Source organism: Nicotiana sylvestris, chromosome 2 (assembly GCF_000393655.2).
Source record: "Nicotiana sylvestris chromosome 2, ASM39365v2, whole genome shotgun sequence".
In the NCBI taxonomy this organism is placed as follows: Eukaryota; Viridiplantae; Streptophyta; class Magnoliopsida; order Solanales; family Solanaceae; genus Nicotiana; species Nicotiana sylvestris.
Genome location: NC_091058.1, coordinates 176,499,016 through 176,520,739, shown reverse-complemented (window position 1 = coordinate 176,520,739; position 21,724 = coordinate 176,499,016). Strand labels below are relative to the sequence as shown.

General features: G+C 40.7%; 1 protein-coding gene across 1 annotated transcript in view; it reads left to right on the top strand.

The window, feature by feature from the left end:
* LOC104229060 (twinkle homolog protein, chloroplastic/mitochondrial) overlaps positions 1-19,187 on the top strand; it is a 36,903-nt gene extending 17,716 nt beyond the window's left edge. Inside the window, exons 16-21 of the mRNA XM_009781633.2 lie at positions 475-558; positions 3,620-3,751; positions 17,698-17,794; positions 17,886-18,020; positions 18,100-18,167; positions 18,557-19,187. Of these exons, the coding sequence (XP_009779935.1) occupies positions 475-558; positions 3,620-3,751; positions 17,698-17,794; positions 17,886-18,020; positions 18,100-18,167; positions 18,557-18,605 (565 nt within the window). The 3' untranslated portion in view covers positions 18,606-19,187. The remainder of the gene's footprint in view (positions 1-474; positions 559-3,619; positions 3,752-17,697; positions 17,795-17,885; positions 18,021-18,099; positions 18,168-18,556) is intronic.
* Positions 19,188-21,724: the final 2,537 nt, after the last annotated feature.

The window sequence follows — 21,724 nt, the reverse complement described above, 5'->3', positions numbered from 1 at the left end:
GGGCAGGACTAATTTAGTAGAACTTCATTTTGTAATTAATATTTGCCGAGAGGTGCACACATGTTTGTGTTTGAGAAGTATTTAGGTGTCAAACAGATTGCTTCCCGTTCTTGCAAATGCGTGTCGTATGGTTCAAGCCTTCATTCTTGGCAACCCTAGTTGGTAAGACTAGCTTGCAGTATGCACGGCTACAGACAACCTTTTTTATTTTGGTTCTAATTTTTCTACTATATCAACCCGCTATAACTTCTATGTTGTGTTGGTCCAGGATGGGGATTGTCATTTCCTGCTACCGTAGCTTATTATAAAATTTTGGTTCTTCTCTTTCTAGTTTATTTTTCCGGTTAAGAAGAACCTAACTTTCTGATGCACAGAAGGACTCTCTTACTCATCTTATGCATTTTTGGTGTGCATTCATTTATCTTTTGTTCTTTGTGCATTTGTATGGTAACCTTTTGATCATTGGTTATGCAGATATGGGGAATCTGTTCAACGGATGAGTGCTCAGGAGTTTGAAGAGGGAAAGCAATGGCTCAGTGATACTTTTTTCCTCATAAGGTGATAGTGGCAGTTTCCTGATATTATGAATCTTGACTTCTTGCCTTATGATTCTAACTTAGTCCTATTTGGAACTGACATCTGATCTGCAAGCTTACTCTCCATGTTTCAAAGTTTGTTTTGATGATAAGTTCTGGATCGACTGATAGTGGATCCAAATTAAGGATGTCAATCAGTTTGGTTTTGTTTTTTGGAATCTTTACTTAAATAAAGTTTTGAATAGGTAATATTCGGGATATTATGAGTCAGTTTTATTTTTTGTTAGAGTGTCCACATCAATTGAGAGAATGAGCTGTTTGTCTCCTTATATGATAATAATTTAGGCAATCCTCATCTCATAAGCTAGCAGTTCGGGTCGCGATAGGCGCAAAGTGCACTTTCTTTAATGATAGAGGAGTCAGATCCGTCCTTATTTCTTGGTTTACCTAATGTTAGGGCCCCATCTTATGTTGTCCACACAATGTGTTTCCAACCCTAGTCAATATATGTCCAACCCTGGCATGCGAGGGGTATGTTAGAGGCCATATTGGTTGAGTGCATGAAATGTTATCTTGGATAATACTCGTCTCATTAGCTAGCGTTAGGGTTGAGTTAGACCTAAAATCCATCTTTCTTTACGGTGATCAAGCAGTGAAATGCTATGAAGGAGAGATTATTGCTTTTAATGGTTGAAGTGATGCAATTTTGAAGAAGAGTGCTTTTCAAATAGTGAGGCCCTAAGCAACTCGAGCGAGAAAGGGTTGCTTCTATGCGTCTAACTTTGAAACTGGAAAAGAAAAGAGAGAGAAAGAGGAAACTATGGCCTGTTGCTATCTAACTGTGCTTCAGTAATCTTTTTTTCGTCGTCTCTGTTCAACCTAGTTAGAATTTAGAGACTTTCTTCTTGTTCTTATGGTGTGCAAGTCATCATCTTGTTGGTACTGGACTTCTCTTATGCTTTTCTAAATGTCTCAATAATTCCCTTGTTAACTTTTATTGTCTATTTTTTACGGAGTAGATAAAAGTGAAAAGCAAGAAATGTGCCAAAGTCTATTGGGGCTTTAAGTGCAGAGGAAAATTAAAGCATAAGGTTTAACAAAGAAAGGCACTAATGAAGAAAAAATAATGTGTGACGAGGAAAAATCACAGCAAACACAAACAACAACAATTTGGACAAAAGAATTGAAGTAAAAATCATGTCAATCATGTTTAAAACTATTTTAAATTTCTTATTTAGATGAAAAGATGTAATTTGTGTTTTTTCTAGCTAGCTTTCCTATATTAAATTTTAAGTTTTTATTCATAATCACTAAACATTTCATTCTAGCTTCTTTTTAGCAATTTATAATTTTTTGGAGCTAGCTTTCTTATACTAACATTTTAATTTATCATTCATAATCACTAAAAGTTTTTTAATAACGTCTTTTTAGCAATTAAACTGTCCGTTACTATATTTGTTGTTTAGTCGTGCCTTCTTAAAGATAGAGCCCATGGGTGATGAGCAGCGGCGATATATATATTAGAATATTTTAGAGGTTTATAACATATATTTAACACCGACCCCTTGTCGGGGAATTTTTTTCACTTCTTTCAAGTTTGAACACCCTTGGGGAAATTTTTGGCTTTGCCACTGGTGATGAGCCACATGCCTTCAGAGGCGGATGTAGTGTATTACTACTGGGTTCAATTGATCCCTTAACTTTCGACGTGAAGTAAAAATTTATTACAATTGCAAAAAAGTAGATATGAACCCATAACTTTAAATATATAATGGGTTTAAATGCTAAAACCCTTAAAAGTTGAACCCATAGAATTTAAATCCTGGATCCGCCTCTGCAAGCCTTAGCACGTTTGCGCCTACACAAAGCGCCACTTAAGCAAGGCGAAGGGCACAACTTGGCTTCAACTGAGTTTCAGTGCTTAAGCGCACTTCAAACGAACCTTTAAAAGCACTGGTTCTTTGTGTGGTTTCTATTTTCCAATTTTTGTCGTATAGAATGAATAATGGAAAAAACTGACTCTTATAGTTGAAACTAATTACAATTGTAGTTACTAAAAATTAAATATGAAATCGAGTGTTGCACATTAATTTTTTTAATTTTTTCTTTTAATGGCTAATTAAGTCAAAAGAAGAAACTGAAAATCAATTTTGCCATTGATATTTTCTGGTGGGTTTGTTGAAGTTACATTTAATTTTAGCTACTGGGATTGATGATGCCATTATTATAAATGAATACCGTAACTAGTAATATTAATTGCACTTGATACTAAATTTGCACATGTTAGGTAAATGTCGTATTTTCATTGTCCCCTTTATTTCAAAGAAGCGAGTGCGCTTACTTTGAAGAAGCGGGCGTGCTTCATTTCATTCTTAAAGTCCCATAATCTTGTCATTTGCTTCCACTTTATGCTTTTGAAAACAAGTTTGTAATTAGACTGACTACAGCAGCCTTTATCGCTTCTCCAACAATGTTGCAGAGAAATAAATCAAGTGCACAGAGTATTTATGCTTTTTAATCATATCAATGTAGAAATGAGACGAGTTTGAAGATTATCTTTCATAGCTGTGTGTATCTGTAAGGCAGTGCTGGGTTCCTCATTTGTAATGTGTAGGACAAAAGCAACCTCTTGTTCCCTATAATACACATTCTCATCTTTTGTCTTTGCATGCAAGGTTCTCCTTTATTTGCCGTAGTAAATTGTATGACTTTTTATCTGTTAAAATGATTTACTGGCTGTGGTGATTCCTTAATTAAGCTATGTGCTGGTTTCTTGCTAATACAATCAGCTTGCCGTAGCAAATTGCATGACTTTTACCTTTTAAAAAGATTTACTAGCTGTGGTTATTCCTTAATTAAGCTATGTGCTGGTTACTTGCTAATACAAATATACAATCAGCTCGTTGTATGTCAGTACTATTACGTCAATATTGTTCAACTTCCAGAAATCTTCATAGATATGTTTTTAGTTAATCACATTGTGTTAGGTATATTCTGAAGAAGCTTTTAGTCCTTGAGCTCTTTTTGTTATTTGTTGAATCTCTTTTTCCTTCACTAACAAGAGAAGTAGGATAATTGAACAGGTGTGAGAATGATTGCCTACCGAATATTGACTGGGTTCTGTCACTTGCAAAAGCTGCAGTTTTAAGACATGGGGTGAATGGACTCGTAATTGATCCATACAATGAGCTTGATCATCAACGTCCTTCAAGCCAGTGAGTAACCTTTTATGCATTTCTCATAGTTGGTGAATGCATATTAACTTTTAATCTCCTGTAATATCAGGACAACAAAATGTGTAGCTCAACTTTAAGATGCATTGGGTGAATTCCTACCTTCTCTCTGCATTTCCCTTTTTACCTCTGCTATATTCTTTTGCTACTACTCTTATTCTTTTTCTCATAGTGCTTCCATCTGATGCTGCATTTAGAAGCAATCTTTTATTAGTCCTTCATTCTGCTGAAGGGTCTTATCTAACAGAGTTCCAAGAAGGAAAGGTGAAATTCTAAGAAGTTACATGGATCCTTGTCTTGCTGCGCTTCAAAATTCAGATAATGGGTTCTTTGAATTTTGAAATGCAGGAGAGAATCACGTGTCACGACCCCAAATACCCCGGTCGTGATGGCACCTTTCATAGCACTAGGCCACCTAACCCATCATTTAACCACAATGAATTCTTTTTATAAAACCATTTTTCTAAAACCAATTAAGCCTCAAATTCTCATATGAAATATATAAATCAACGGAAATGTGCAGAAATCAGTACAACATATACCAACACAGCCCAACAATCCGGTGTCACTAGTCATGAGCCTCTAAATACAACCAAGACACTGTCTGAGTAGTCTTAACAGAAATATCAAGTCAAATTCTGAAATTTAAAAGCCAGTCATCTCGTAAAACTTCATTTTCAATTAAAAATCCTTTGAAAACATTTATCCAACATTTTTCAACAGAGGCTCATAAATATAGCCTCTCGGGCAAGCCTCTCAGTCACTCGTGACTCAGCTCTCGTCACCCATTACTCACATTCAGCACTCCGGCTAAATAATATCTCATAATAATAGTAATCATAATAATTGTTGCGGCGTGCAGCCCGATACATAGTTTATAGTCGACTACGCTCACTGGGGGTGTACAGACTTTGGAGGGGCTCCTACCTCCCAAACATCATATCGCTGCGGCGCGCAGCCCGATCCAATATATATCACTGCGGCGTGCAGCCCGATCCATATATATAATATCGCCGCGGCATGCAACCCGATCCATAATAGATATATAATCCTCACCATTAGGTCCTAAACTTCTCTCAGTCATTAACCTCACAGCTACTCGGGCATATCAGAGAAAAATAAGGGAACTCAGCCCAAACAGTTTTCATATATTAAGAAATAGAGTGATGAAACCAATTTTAAACAAATAACAGGTAAAACATGATTGAGGATATGCTTTCAAATCAAACAGAGTGAGGAAAATAGTAAAAATACCCCTAAAGGTCTAAACAGGTTGGCACAAGGCCCCAAATACGGCGTACAACCCAACATATAGTATCAATCTCAAAAATACGGGATATCATAAGATTTCAAATCAAATACGTGGCTTAATAGTCGCTACGGGACGGACCAAGTCACAATCCTTACCGGTGCACGCTCACACGCTCGTCACCTAGCATATGCGTCACCTCATTTATCAAAACAATACGAAATATCGGGGTTTTATACCCTCAGATTTACAATGGTTACTTACCTCAAACCTGATGAAATACTACTCCGCGACGCCCTTGCCTCTCGACTCGGCCTCAACTCGCGTCGAATCTATCCAAAATCAGAATCATAACGTCAATATATGCTAAGGGAACGAAGCCCATGTGAAAATAATCAAATTATATAAAAAATCCTGAAATTGGTCCAACCCGACCCCGGGCCCACGTCTCAAAATTCGATAAAAGTCACATCAATAGAATCTTTATCCTCCCACGAGTCCATACATACCAAGAACATCAAAATCCGACACAAACGACCCCTCAAATCCTCAAATCGAAGTCTCCAATTTCAAGCCCTAACTCCCCAATTTTAGGCTTTAGATTCCACGAATTTCATGTTTAATTAGGTAGAAATCACAATAGGATCGAGTATTAAGTCCATAAATCTTACCTCCAAGTGTTTCCCTTTGATTCCCTCTTCAATCCTTCTCAAAAAGCTCCAAAATCGCTCAAAAATGGTGGAAGTTAGACCCAAAATCGCGAACAATAGCTATTTAAACATTTTGCCCAGGTGACCTTTCCTTCTTCGCGAACGCGATCAAAGCCTCGCGTTCGCGAAGCACAAAAATCCGTTGACCACTTATTCCTTCTTCGCGAATGCGACCTCCTAGACGCTAAGCTTCAGCTTCAGCTTCTTAGACTATCGTGAACGCGAAGCTTTAGCTTCTCAGACTATCGCGAACGCGAAGCTTTAGCTTCTCAGACTACACACCCATCGCGAACGCGAAGCACAATGACCAGGACCTTAACTGCTCCCATTTACTCTATGCGAACGCGGGAACCTCATCGCATTCGCGATGCACACAGAACCTCACCCTACGCGAACGCGGGACCAGCATCGCGAACGCGAAGGCCATATTTCTAGCCTCACTACTCACCCCTTCGTGAACACAAGAGCCCTCTCGCGAATGCGAAGGCCAAAAGTCTGCCCCAGAAGCAGCAGAAAATCTTCAACTTCCAAAACAAAGATTTGATCCGTTTAACCACCCGAAACTCACTCGAGGCCCTCGGGACCTCAACCAAACATGCCAATATATCCCATAACATCATTTAAACTTGTTCCAATCTTCGGAACACTCAAAACAATATCAAAACACCAAATCATCATCGGATTAAAGCCTAAGAAATTCCAAAACGTCCAAATTTCGCTTTCGATCAAAAAGTCTATCAAACCTCGTCCGAATGACCTGAAATTTTGCACACTCGTCATAAATGACACGACAGACCTATTCCAACTTCCGAAATTCATTTCCGACCCCTGTATCAAAATCTCCCTTATCAACCGGAAAACGCTAAAATTTCAATTTTGCCAATTCAAGCCTAAATCTACTCCGGACCTCCAAAACCCATTCCGATCACGCTCCTAAGTCCCAAATCACCTTCCGAAGCTATCCGAACCATCAGAATTCACATCCGAACCCTTTTTCACATAAGTCAACATCTGGTTGACTTTTCCAACCTAAGCGTACTCAAAAGAGACTAAGTGTGTCATTCTTTTCCAAAACCTCTTCGAGCCCGAACCAACCAACCCGATATCACAGGATACATCTGAACAAGACAATAAGAAGCAGAAATGGGGAAAGCAGAGCGGTAACCCATGAAACGACCGGCCGGGTCGTTACATCCTCCCCCTCTTAAACAAACGTTCGTCCTCGAACGAGTCAAGAAACATACTTGAAGCCTCAAATGAGTGAAGATATCTCCTCCGCATCTCCCGCTCGGTCTCCTAGGTATCCTCCTCCACGGGCCGACCTCTCCACTATACTTTCACTGAAGCTATATCCTTTGACCTCAATTTTCGAACCTGACGCTCTAAAATAGCCACTGGCTCCACATCATAAGTCAAATCTCCCTTTAATTGAACCGTGCTGAAATCCAAAACATGAGACGGATCGCCAATATACTTCCGGAGCATAGAAACATGAAATACCGGATGCACACTCGATAAGCTGGGTGGCAAAGCAAGCTCATAAGCCACCTCTCCAATCCTCCGAAGCACCTCAAAAGGCCCAATGAACCGAGGACTCAATTTACCCTTCTTCCCAAATCTCATAACATCCTTCATGGGTGAAACCTTCAATAGAACCTTCTCCCCAACCATGTAAGACACATCACAAACCTTCTTGTCAGCATAACTCTTTTGTCTCGACTGCGCTATACGAAGCCTCTCCTGAATCACCTTCACCTTGTCTAAAGCATCCTGCACCAAGTCTGTACCCAAAAGTTTAGCCTCGCGGGCCCAAACTAACCAATTGGTGATCTACACCGCCTCCCATATAAAGCCTCGTATGGAGCCATCTGAATACTCGTCTGATAACTGTTGTTATATGCAAACTCCGCGAGTGGTAGAAATTGATCCCATGAACCACCGAAGTCAATCACACAAGCGCGCAACATGTCCTCCAATATCTGAATAGTGCACTCGGACTGCCCGTTCGTCTAAGGGTGAAAAGCTGTGCTCAACTCAACCCGAGTACCTAACTCTCGCTGCACGGCCCTCCAAAACTGTGAAGTAAACTGAGTACCTCTATCTGAAATGATGGAAACTGGAACCCCATGCAGGCGAACAACCTCTCGGATATAAATCTCTGCTAACCGTTCTGAGGAATAGGTAGTACAAACAGGAATGAAGTGCGCGGATTTGGTCAGCCGATCCACAATTACCCAAATAGCATCCAACTTCTTCAAAGTCCGTGGGAGCCCAACTACAAAGTCCATGGTGATCCGCTCCCACTTCCACTCTGGAATATCCATCTACTGAGCAAGCCCCCTGGTCTCTGATGCTCATATTTCACCTGCTGACAATTGAGACACCGAGCTACATATCCCACAATGTCCTTCATTCTCCTCCACCAATAATGTTGTCTTAGATCCTGATTCATCTTTGCGGCACCCGGATGAATGGAATACCGCGAGCTATGGGCCTTCGCTAGAATCAACTCCGGAAGCCCATCCACATTGGGCACACATATCCGGCCCAACATCCTCAACACCCTATCATCACCAATAGTCACATCTCTGGCATCGTCGTGCTGAACAATGTCCTTAAGGACAAGCAAATGGGGATCATCATACTGGCGCTCTCTGATGCGATCAAATAAGGAAGACCGAGAAACCACACAAGCCAATACCCGACTGGACTCCGAAATATCCCAACTTCACGAACCGATTGGCCAAGGCCTGAACATCAGCTACAAGAGGTCTCTCCCCAACAGGAATATACGCCAAACTCCCCATACTCACTGCCTTCCTACTCAAGGCATCGGCCACCACATTGGCCTTTCTCGGATGGTACAAAATAGTAATATCATAGTCCTTTAGCAGCTCCAATCATCTCCGCTGCCTCAAATTGAGATCCTTCTGCTTGAACAAGTGCTGGAGGCTATGATGATCAGTAAACACCTCACAAGACACACCATACAAATAATGCCTCCAAATCTTCAATGCGTGAACAATGACAGCCAACTCTAGATCATGAACTCTTCTCACGGGGCTTCAACTGATGAGAAGCATAAGCAATAACTCTACCCTCCTGCATCAACACACACCTAATGCCTACTCTCTAAGCATCACAATACACTGTATATGAACCTGAAGCTGATGGCAAAACCAATACTGGAGTTGTGGTCAAGGCAGTCTTGAGCTTCTGGAAGCTCGCCTCACACTCATCCGACCACCTAAATAAAGCATCCTTCTGAGTCAATTTGGTCAAGGGTGATGTTATAGATGAAAATTCCTGAACGAACCGACGGTAATAACCCGCCAATCCAAGAAAGCTGCGAATCTCTGTGGCTGAGGACGGCTTGGGCCAACTCTGAACCGCCTCTATCTTCTTTGGATCAACCTGAATACCCTCGTTGGACACCACATGCCCCAGAAAGCCACCGAACTAAGCCAAAACTCACACTTGGAGAACTTGGCATAAAGCTTCTCCTCCCTCAACCTCTGCAACACAACTCTCAAATGCTCCGCGTGCTCCTCTTGGCTACACGAGTACACCAGAATATTATCAATGAAAACAATCACGAACGAGTCGAGATAAGGCCGAAACACGCTGTTCATCAAATGCATGAACGCTGCTGGGGCATTGGTCAGCCCAAAAGACATCACAAGGAACTCATAATGATCATATCGGGTCCGGAAAGCTGTCTTAAGAATATCCGAGTCCCTGATCTTCAACTGGTGATACCCTGAACGGAGATCAATCTTGGAGAACACCCTCGCTCCCTGAAGCTGGTCAAACAAATCATCGATACGAGGCAAAGGATACTTGTTCTTGATTGTAACTTTGTTCAACTGCCTGTAATCAATGCACATTCTCATCGTGCCATCCTTCGTCTTCACAAATAGAACAAGAGCACCCCACAACGACACACTAGGCCGTATAAACCCCTTATCAAGGAGTTCCTGAAGCGCTCCTTCAATTCTTTCAACTCTGCCGGTGCCATACGATACGGTGGAATGGAAATGGGCTGAGTGGCCGGCACCAAATCAATACTAATGTCAATATCCCTGTCCGGTGGCATGCCTGATTTGTCTGCATGAAAAACATCGGGAAAATCCCCCACCACAGGAACAAAATCAATACTAGGAGTCTCTGCACTGACATATCTCACAAAGGCTAAGTACGAAAGACAACCTTTCCCAACCATCCGCTAGGCCTTCAAGAACGAAATCACCCTACTGGGGACAAAATCATTCGAACCTTGCCACTCAACCTGTGGCACACCCGGCATAGCCAACATCACTGTCTTAGCATGACAATCCAAAATAGCACGACACAGAGACAGCCAATCCATGCCCAATATCACATCAAAGTCTACTATACAAAGCAACAATAGGTCCACTCGGGTCTCCAGACCCCCAATAGTCACCACACACGACCGGTACACATGGTCCACAACAATAGTATCGCCCACCAGAGTAGATACACAAACAGATGAAATAAGAGACTCACGGGGCGTATCCAAATAACGAGCAAAATATGATGACACATGAAAAAGTGGAACCGGGATCAAATAACACAGAGGCATCTCTGTGGCAGACTGAGACAATACCTATAATCACAGCATCTGAAGCAATAGCATCAGGTCTAGCTGGGAGTGCATAGAAACGGGCCTGACCACCACCTGATCGACCGCCCCCTCTGGGACGACCCCTAGCTGACTGACCCCCACCCCTAGCTGCCTGAGCGGGTGGTGAAGTAACTGGAGCTGAAGTAGAGGGTTGACCCCTCTGTTGAGATGGACCCTCAAGAAGACGAGGACATTGCCTCATATGTCCAAACTCTTCACACTCGTAACAACTCCCTAGTGCGGGGAACAGGGACTGAAGGGAACCCCTGGCATCGGAATGACCAGTAGAAGGACCTGGCATGGAAGAACCCTGAACAGATGGAGCACGAGACGAACTCTGGGCTGGTAGGGCACTGAGTGATGAATGACCCTGATGTGAGATGTGAGAACCATGGCCCGATGACTCCCCACGATGAACTGTGCGAGCTGATTGAGCATGTCTGAATAGATGACCTCTGCCGTGCTGAAACTGGCCTCTCGAAGGAGCTCCACCAAAACTACCAGATCCCCGAGGGCTCTTGGCCTCCCTCTCATCTCGCTCCTGGCGACGAACCGACTTAATCTCGCGAGCGATATCAACAACCTCCTCAAAAGTAGCACCTGACACCCTCTCCCTGGTCATGAGAATCTGAAGCTGATATGTGAAGCCATCAACGAACCTCCAGATCCTCTCACTGTCCGTAGGAACCAACCAAACAGCATGACAAGCTAACTCTGAGAACCTCATCTCATACTGCGTCACAGTAATATCAACCTGACGCAACTGCTCGAATTGCCTGCGCAACTCCTCTCTGCGAGACTGTGGCACATACTTCTCCAAAAAGAGAACGGAGAACTGCTGCCAGGTAAGAGGCGCTGCATCAACAGACCTACGCCTCTCATAAACCTCCCACCAAGTAAAGGCAGCTCCAAAAAATTGAAAAGTAGTAAATGCTACACCACTGGTCTCCAGAATACCCGCTGTACGAAGAATCCTCTGACACATGTCCAAGAAACCCTGGGCATCCTCGCCCTCTGTGCCATTGAAAGTCGGAGGCTGAAGTCTACCAAACCTCTCCAATCGACGCTGCTCGTCGTTAGGCATAACTGGTACCACATACTCCTGAGCTGGTGCAACCGGCTGGGCTGGAGGTGCCCCCGGTGTCTGAAGTCCCTGCACAACCTGCTCAGGTGTGCGAGCAACGGGAGTCTAAGTACCTCCCCCAGCCTGAGAAGTAGCTGCGGCCGTAGTAACTGAGACTGCTTGAGCCAAGCCAGTGCACACTGATAGAATCTGGGCTAAGGCCTCTTGAAGGCCTGGAATCACAATAGGCACAGCTGGTGCCTGAGCTGGTGTTGCTGGAGCTTCCACAACTAGGACCTGATCCTGAATTGGGGTGGCTGGTGGATCTGCAGGTGCTGCCCTAGTTGCTGTGCGGGCTACACCACTGCCCCTACCACAGCCTTGACCGCGACCTCGGCCTGTAGTGGCCCCAACTGGTGGTACTGGTGGTCGTCCGTCCTGACCAGTAGCATGTGTCCTCACCATCTGTGAGAAAATAGAATAACAGAAGTTTAGTGCTAGAATTAACAGATTCGCACGACAGGAATTTCAAGAATGTGAAGTTTTTCCTAAAGGTTCTACAGCCTTCCGAGGATAAATACAGATGTCTCCGTACCGATCCGCGAGACTCTACTAAATCGGCTCATAACTCGCGAGACCTATGTAATTTAGGCTCTGATATTAACTTGTCACGACCCCAAATACCCCGGTCGTGATGTCGCCTATCATAGTACTAGGCCAACCAACCCAACATTTAACCACAGTGAATTCTTTTTATAAAACTATTTTTCTAAAACCAATTAAGTCTCAAATTCTCATACGAAATATATAAATCAACGGAAATGTGCGGAAATCAGTACAAAATATACCAACACAGCCCAACAAACCGGTGTCACTAGTCATGAGCCTCTAAATACAACCAAGACACTGTCTGAGTAATACAAAATAAGTCCGAAACAACAAAATACTAAAATAGGAAGGAGGAAGGCAGGACTGCGAACGCCGTGCAGCTACCTTGCGATCTCCGGATAAACTTGAGAGTGCTGGAAGCTCTCACTTTAATGCTCGGGCACCTGGATCTACACACAAGGTGCAAGGAGTAACGTGAGTACACCAACTCAGTAAGTAACTAGAGTAAATAAGGTTCGAGTGCAGTGACGAGCAGTTAAAAATCATATAATAAGTCTCAACAGAAATATCAAGTCAAATTCTAAAATTTAAAAGCCAGTCATCTCGTAAAACTTCAGTTTCAATTAAAAATCCTTTGAAAACATTTATCCAACATTTTTCAACAGAGGCTCAGTATAAAAGAAGAGTGAAAGTAACAAAAGTCATAAACAAGCCCCTAGGGCAAGGTATCACTCATAAATATAGCCTCTCGGTCAAGCCTCTCAGTCACTCGTGACTCGGCTCTCGTCACACATTACTCACACTCAACACTCCGGCTCAATAATATCTCATAATAATAGTAATCATAATAACCGTTGCGGCGTGCAGCCCGATCCATAGTTTATAGTCGACTACGCTCACTAGGGGTGTATAGACTCCGGAGGGGCTCCTACAGCCCAAGCGTCATATCGCTGCGGCGCGCAGCTCGATCCAATATATATCGCTGCGGCGCGCAGCCCAATCCATATGTATATCCTTGCGGCGTGCAACTTGATCCATATATATAATATCGCTGTGGCGTGCAGCCCGATCCATAATAGATATATAATCCTAACCATTAGGTCCTAAACCTCTCTCAGTCATTAACCTCACGGCCACTCGTGCATATCAGAGAAAAATCAAGGAACTCAGCCCAAACAGTTTTCATATATTAAGAAATAGAGTGATGAAACCAATTTTAAACAAATAACAGGTAAAACATGACTGAGGATATGCTTTCAAATCAAACAGAGTGAGGAAAATAGTAAAAATACCCCTAAGGGTCTAAACAGGTCGGTACAAGGCCCCAAGCACGGCGTACAGCCCAACATATAGTATCAATCTAAAAAATACGGGATATCATAAGATTTCAAATCAAATACGCGGCTTAATAGTCGCTACGGGACGGACCGAGTCACAATCCCTATCGGTGCACACCCACACGCTCGTCACCTAGCATGTTCATCACCTCATTTATCAAAACAATACAAAATACGGGATTTTATACCCTCAGGTCCAGATTTACAATGGTTACTTACCTCAAACTGGATGAAATACTACTCGACGACGCCCTTGCCTCTCGACTCGGCCTCAACTCGCGTCGAATCTATCCAAAATCAGAATCATAACGTCAATATATGCTAAGGGAATGAAGCCCATGCGAAAATAATCAAATATATCACAAATCCCGAAATTGGTCCAACCCGACCCCTCGGGCCCACGTCTCAAAATTCGAAAAAGTCACTTCAATAGAATCCTTATCCTCCCACGAGTCCATACATACAAAGAATATCAAAATCCGACCACAAGCGACCCCTCAAATCCTCAAATTAAAGTCTCCAATCTCAAACCCTAACTCCCCAATTTTAGGCTTTAGATTCCACGAATTTCATGTTTAATTAGGTAGAAATCACAATAGGATCGAGTCTTAAGTCCATAAATTTTACCTCCAAGTGTTTCCCTTTGATTCTCTCTTCAATTCTTCTCAAAAAGCTCCAAAATCGCTCAAAAATGGTGAAAGTTAGACCCAAAATTGCAAACAATGGCTATTTAAACATTCTGCCCAGGTGACCTTTCCTTCTTCGCGAACGCGGTCAAAGCCTCGTGTTCACGAAGCACATAAATCCGTTGATCACTTATTCCTTCTTCGCGAACGCGACCTCCTGGACGCGAACACGAAGCTTCAGCTTCTCAGACTATCGCGAACGCGACACACCCAGCGAGAACGCGAAGCACAATGACCAGGACCCTAGCTGCTCCCATTTACTCTACGCGACCGCGGGAACCACACAGAACCTCACCCTTCGCGAACACGAAGGCCAAATTTCCAGCCTCACTACTCATCCCTTCGCGAACGCGAGAGCCCTCTTGCGAACGCGAAGGCCAAAAGTTTGCAACAGAAGCAACAGAAAATCTGCAACTTTCAAAACAAGGATTTGATCCTTTTAACCACCCGAAACTTACCTTCGGCCCTCGGGTCCTCAACCAAATATGCCAACATATCCCATAACATCATTCAAACTTGTTCCAATCTTCGGAACACTCAAAACAATATCAAAACACCAAATCATCATCGGATTCAAGCCTAAGAAATTACAAAACTTCCAAATTCTGCTTTCGATCAAAAAGTCTATTAAACCTCGCCCGAATGACCTGAAATTTTGCACACACGTCACAAATGACACGACGGACCTACTCCAACTTCCGGAATTCCATTCCGACCCCTATATCAAAATTTTCCCTATCAACCGGAAAACGCCAAAATTCCAATTTCGCCAATTCAAGTTAATTCTACTCGGGACCTCCAAAATCCATTCTGATCATGCTTCTAAGTCCCAAATTACCTCCCGAAGCTATCCGAACCATCAGAATTCACATCCGAGCCCTTTTTCACATAAGTCAACATACGGTTGACTTTTCCAACCTAAGCTTACTCAAAAGAAACTAAGTGTCTCATTCCTTTCCAAAACCTCTCCGAGCCCGAACCAACTAAGCCGATATCACATAATACAGCTGAACAAGATAATAAGAAGCAGAAATGGGGAAAAAAAGGAGCGGTAACCCATGAAACGACCGGCTGGATCGTTACAACATGGCTGCAAGTGGAAGAAGGGAATCTTTCCTCTCATATGATTGAGTGTGTAAATGGCAGATTCTTAAATGTTGGATCTAGAAAGGTCTAATCACTGTAACTTTGTGATTAGGAGAAATATAGTGTTCTTGCACCCTATATTAGGGTGATTAAAGACATGTATGATGGAGCTAAGACTCGGGTTAGGACAGTAGGAGGCGACTCTGAACAATTTCCAGTTATTACGGGGTTGCACCAAGGGTCTGCGCTCAGCCCATTCCTATTTGCCCTGGTGATGGATGCACTGACTCATCATATTCAAGGGGAGGTTCCATGGTGCATGCTATTTGCTGATGACATTATTCTAATTGACGAGACAAGAGGCGGCATCAACGAGAGGCTAGAGATTTGGAGACATGCTCTTGAGTCTAAAGGTTTCAAGTTGAGTAGGACGAAGACGGAATTCCTCGAGTGCAAATTTGGAGTTGAGCCGACGGAAGCGGGAGTTGAAGTGAGGCTTGACTCTCAAGTCATTCCCAAGAAAGGTAGTTTCAAGTACCTTGGATCGGTTATTCAGGGGATCAGGGAGATTGACGAGGATGTCACACACCGTATAGGGGTGGGGTGGATGAAGTGGAGGTTAGCGTCGGGAGTCTTGTGTGACAAGAAAGTGCCACCGTTACTAAAAGGAAAGTTTTATAGAGCAGTGGTTAGGCCTGCCATGTTGTATGGAACTGAATGTTGGCCGGTAAAGAACTCACACACCCAGAAGATGAAAGTAGCAGAGATGAGGATGTTGAGGTGGATGTGCGGGCATACAAGGATGGATAAGATTAGGAATGAAGATATTCGAGAGAAGGTGGGTGTGGCCCCCATGGAGGACAAGATGCGGGAAGTGAGACTCAGATGGTTCGGGCACATTCAGAGGAGGAGCACTGATGCACCGGTGAGGAGGTGTGAGCGACTGGCTGTAGTGGGCACGCGGAGAGGTAGAGGGAGACCTAAGAAGTATTGGGGAGAGGTGATCAGACATGACATGGCACGACTTAGGATTACTGAGGACATGGCCCTTGATAGGGATTTATGGAGGTCGAGCATTAGGGTTGTAGGTTAGGGGAGAGTGTGAATATTTCTACAGCACAATAGAGGGAGACTATCCAGTTAGGAGTTAGACTAGGAATGTCATTAGGCGTCTATTGATGCAGGGCTTTACTTTCTAGTTGTACTATACCAGCCATCTATTTCGTATTTTCGTTGTCGTATCCTGTATTTCATATTTCATATCTCTTATATATTGTTGCTGTTTTATTACGCATTTTTACGGTACTAATGTATCATCTCCTATTGCTTCTTTTGAGCCAAGGGTCTCCTGGAAACAGCCTCTCTACCTTTCGGAGTAGGGGTAAGGTCTGCGTACATACTACCCTCCCCAGACCCCACTTGTGGGATTATACTGGGTCGTTGTTGTTGTTGTTGTTGATAATGATGCTTCAACTTCTCTATGATCTCCCACCCTTTGGCTCTAACCCGGATCACTTAAAATGGAACTTGCATTCCAAAGGTGTCTTCGCTGTAAAAAGCTGCTACTATTCTTTCTCTAGCTCTTCAGCTTCTCCCATTGTCTGGCCTTGGAAAACAATTTGGAGGAACAAGGCCCCATATAAAGTGAAATGTTTCACTTGGATAGTGGCAAACGGCAAATGTCTCACCTTAGACAACTTGCAGAAGAGAGGCTTCCAGTTGTGTAACCGATGCGTCCTCTGCAAAGAAAATGAGGAAGATGTTCATCACCTCTTCCTTCATTGCAAAGCTTCCCGTCATCTCTGGAATCTGGTTTTCAACATCCTAGGTATCAAATGGTGCATGCCTCGAACCTTTTTGGAATTCCTGTTTGCTTGGCGTAGGAAAGGAATCGCAAAACCTCTCATTGCTATTTGGAATGCCATTCCTGCCATCATTTGCTGGATTATTTGGAACTAGAGAAATGCTAGAATTTTTGAAGACAAGAATCAATCAGTTCTCAAGCGTAAAGACAATTGCATATTCTTGCTTAGTTTTTGGTGCAACATGGTAGCGGCAAATTTGTTAGAGCCAGATGCTATACTGGATTTTATCTGTTCATTACATTCTCTGTGATGCACATAGCCTTTTTTGGATGTACTCTCCAGTTTTTGCTGTCTTGCATCAATAAATCTTACATTTATCAAAAAAAGAAGAAGTATAGATTACCCTTGTCAACTAAAGCTGAAATTTTGAGAAGTCTAGGATTCTTGGTCATAGTCCATTTACAATATGTCACCCTATACTGAGCTTGGTGAACCATCCACTTGTTTTTGTCCAACTCTTTATTTTGATAATATTCTTAGGTGGCTCTCTTACCTATTGTTCATCTCCATACTATGTATCACTCTTGACGTCAATATGAGTTCTTTTGGTGCTTAAAACATTAAAATTGTAGCAGCAATGGTCCATCTTCATTACCTCTCAATTTACATCTATAGTAAAATGTTCTCTTTCCTTGCTGTGGAGTTGGGTCATTTATAGCCCATTCATTTCCTTCTCAGGACTGAAACAGAGTATGTCAGCCAGATGCTGACAAAGATCAAACGGTTTGCGCAACACCATTCCTGTCATGTTTGGTTTGTTGCACATCCGAGACAGGTTGGTTGACTTAAATTGTTGTGTTACTGCTGCTTTGCTGCCTTTCTTTAAAATTCAATAATATCAATGACCATCAAACATGTTTTGCCAGTTGCATCATTGGGTAGGAGGTCCTCCAAATCTGTACGATATTAGCGGAAGTGCACACTTCATAAACAAATGTGACAATGGTATTGTTATTCACCGTAACAGAGACCCTTCGGCTGGCCCTGTGGATCAAGTGCAGGTTTGATTTGCTTAGTTAAGATCATTATTTGTTTACCTTAGATTTGAATATCGCTAAAAGTTCATTTACGTAACTCTAGGTCTGTGTAAGAAAGGTGCGGAATAAAGTTAGTGGAACAATTGGTGATGCCTTCTTGTCATATGACAGGTACTTGGGTTTTTTATGCCAACTCCTACACATTATTAGGAGTCTTATGTTATTATTTCTTCTTGCAACATACCATGTACTAAGGACTCAGAATGAAACCGGATCTCTTTATATTTTTAATGTGATCTAATAGCTAATTTACTTCTGCGAAATATTTTCTTTTGCTGATTTTACTACAAAATGAAGGATGTTTCTTGAGAGTGCTGGAATTGGTGTAAATCAACACCTTTTTTTGCCAAATAAAAGCCAACTTCGCTTATCTTTGGAACTTGGTGCCTCATTGCCCCTCACTTCGGATGAAAACTCATGAAAGAGAATCTGTTCAGAATAGCAACTTCTTGAAGTGTGAAATGTTGTGATTTGACGTTGTTTGCTTCTCTACTTTGCAGGGTTACTGGTGAATTCATGGACCTTGACGAGCACCCAAGCAAAGGCTAGTAAATTCTGGCTGTTCCTCCATTTTGGAAGGTAATGCGTGTGCGATACTTGACTTTTGATGGAAGATCACAGTTCCTACAAGAAGTTGGAGCCATACTTTGAGTGGAAAATCAGGCGGAAAAATCTCAGTGATTGCCCATTGGTTGGAAACATATATGTAACGGAGCATTATGCAGAGTTATGTTCTCTGTAGTGGAGGATCTTTTAAGATAAGGTAACAAGCGACATATTAAGCTGCACGAAATCTGTTGCGCCTTAAGAGTATCCATCATCTTAGGGTATACCCTTACAGGGTGACACAAGATCGAAGTGTTGGATGCCTTAAAACTTTTCCCCAGCTTCAGCTATTGTAAATTATTTACAAAGTGCAGATAGGCAAATAGTCAGTGCTTAGGTGAGCAGATATCATGTTGTCAAGTAACAAATGTACGTGTAATTATAAAAAACTTATAGTTTCTTTTCTATTTTGGTGGCTTATTTCTGATAATTATTGGTATCAACTGTTGAGGCGGTTTGTATTTCTGTTACTTCACCAATCTGTAAAATTAGTTGTGTTGCCAACATGTTAAAGATTGTGACGTGGTACTGTCTCCGCTGATCTATAATTGGCTCTTGTGGAAATCTTTAATTTGTTTTGATGGCTTATTAATGACTGAAGGTTGGCATTCGGTTATCCTTCTTCACGGACAATGGTGAACCAAAATCCCGTTGCCCTATCAATTTTAAAATATTACAGACATACACATATCTGTGTGTGTTTGTAATAGACAGATCACTTTTAACAGTCTGCCAGGAGAGGGAATTTGGAGAGGGGAAGGGGGAGAAGTGTATTATTATTTTCGGAGACGAAACTGAACATTGATATTTATATATATACTAGTTCTACAAAGCCCATGCTGAGCACGGGCCCAAAATCCAAGGCAATAAAGTTCATCATAATGGTTTTACTTAATAATAATAATAACAATAATAATAATAATAATTTGTGCAACATTTTTAGGCATATCTTTTTTAAGATCATCGCTTAACCATTTATTATTCATTATTTATGTTTTCTGATCATATCATTATATAATTTATTAAAAGAAATATTTATTAGAAAGCAAGCATGCTAAGGAATAAGCAGATATCAAAGGGACAAAGGTAACTTAATATTTAGTAACATAACTTAAAAGGTAACTTAATATTTAATAACATAACTTAAAGTATGCAGAAATGATTCCAAATGGACTAAATCATAAATTAGAGTAGATATTTTAATATTTGATGAATTTGTGGGCATATAATTTCTAATTAGAGGTCAAAATAAAGAAGCTATTTTAATAAATTATTTTGGTATTTATTGATTAACTACTCATAATTTCATATGACCATAGTTTATGCTAGAAAAAATATGGTGATTAAAGTCTAGGTTTAGATGAAATTCAAAATGACCCAAATTCATTAAAACAAAGTCCAAGAATTAACTTAGTTTGTCATTAACTCATTAATGCTTCATTTTTAAAAGAAAATTCTGCTACCCGACCAATTAAGGATTATATGAATTTTGACAAATTAAATTGTTTTAAGAAACAAAAAATATCTTTGTTTCAATAGCATGTGATCATCAACCATATTTAATAAATATGAGATTACAAGTTGATCACTTGCTAAGCACCTCTCCCTTTTCCTCTGTTCTATCCCCACTTAATTAAGTAAATTGGATAAAATTTAAATATTTTTTATTTTATTTTCAAGATTCTAATTTATTAATTTTTTAAAAAGTTTTGAAATTTATTTTCTATTGTACTAAATTTATATTTTCAAAAATAATTTTTCTATTAAAAATAAGATCGAAGAGATATTATTATAATTTTAGAATTACTAAGAAAATTTGATCGACTGAGTACTCTCCCAATATCAAATGAGTTCTTCAAGATTATTGTTATCAACATTTTAGATTTATCTTTGTGCATAATTATTCATCATCATTCACAACTTTTCAAGCATTTTTGAAGGATTCAAAGTTTAATATATTTACCAAATTAAATATAGGAACCTAAGCAAAAAAGTAATAAAGTAGGGGCAAAAAACTTATGGTACATACTTCACCTGCAAAGAATTAGGTTAAGGAACTATGTATTACCAAAGGATTTGAAAGAATCTTGATTTATTGAAAAACGTAATTTAGTATATGAAGTAATAAATAGCAAATACAAGGACATATTTGAAAAAACAAATCCTTTTGGTTGACAAGCAAACAAGATAGTTATAATGTAACTAAATAGTGCAATTTTTTTTGCATGGTCCCTTATATATAGTAGTAGTAAATTCGGATGTCCCTGAAGGGACTACTGAACATTGCTGACAAATTCTAGTAGTTCTCGGTAGAAATGATCATTTGACGAGACTGATCATTGATGACTTTACAAACCTAAACTTTGCTGGCAATCATTTACACTTTTATATTTGTTCGAAGTGGAATTAATGCTACCTTGTCACTTAGGAGTGTACAAAGGAAACCGACAAATTGCACAATCCCGATAATTCGAGTCAAATCGAGAAAAAAAAACCCGACTATGATTTGATTTAATTTGGTTTGGTGTTGGAAAAACCCCCCGACCATAATTGGTTTGGTTTGGTTTTAACTAAAGAAAGTCAAACCAAAACCAAACCAACCCGACATTACATATATAGAAATTTTAAATATATTTAATATATAAATCTACTTATTGTGATGTAATTTATAAATATTTTCAAAAGATTTCATAATTTTTTCTTTTGATGTATTATTTCAAGGTTGGATTTAGAACTTTTGAATGTTCCAATAATTTTTATAGCCATTAACATTAGTAAATTAAATAGTGCTAACAAAAGCCCAAATCAAAATCAAATCAATACTAATGCTAACAAAAGACATTCAATTTAATATTACGAACGAGAATATATTGAATATCTATTTTTTGTTTTGCAATAATTTAGATAAAATGCATAACCTATTTTTATTTTTTCTTTAGCGTTTAATCATGTAATTAGTACTCCCTTGTTAGTCTACTTTTTTAGCATGACTTAGTACTTTTAGATTATGTTTATTTTTATTATGACTTTTTAACTAGCAATATTTATATTACATAATTTTA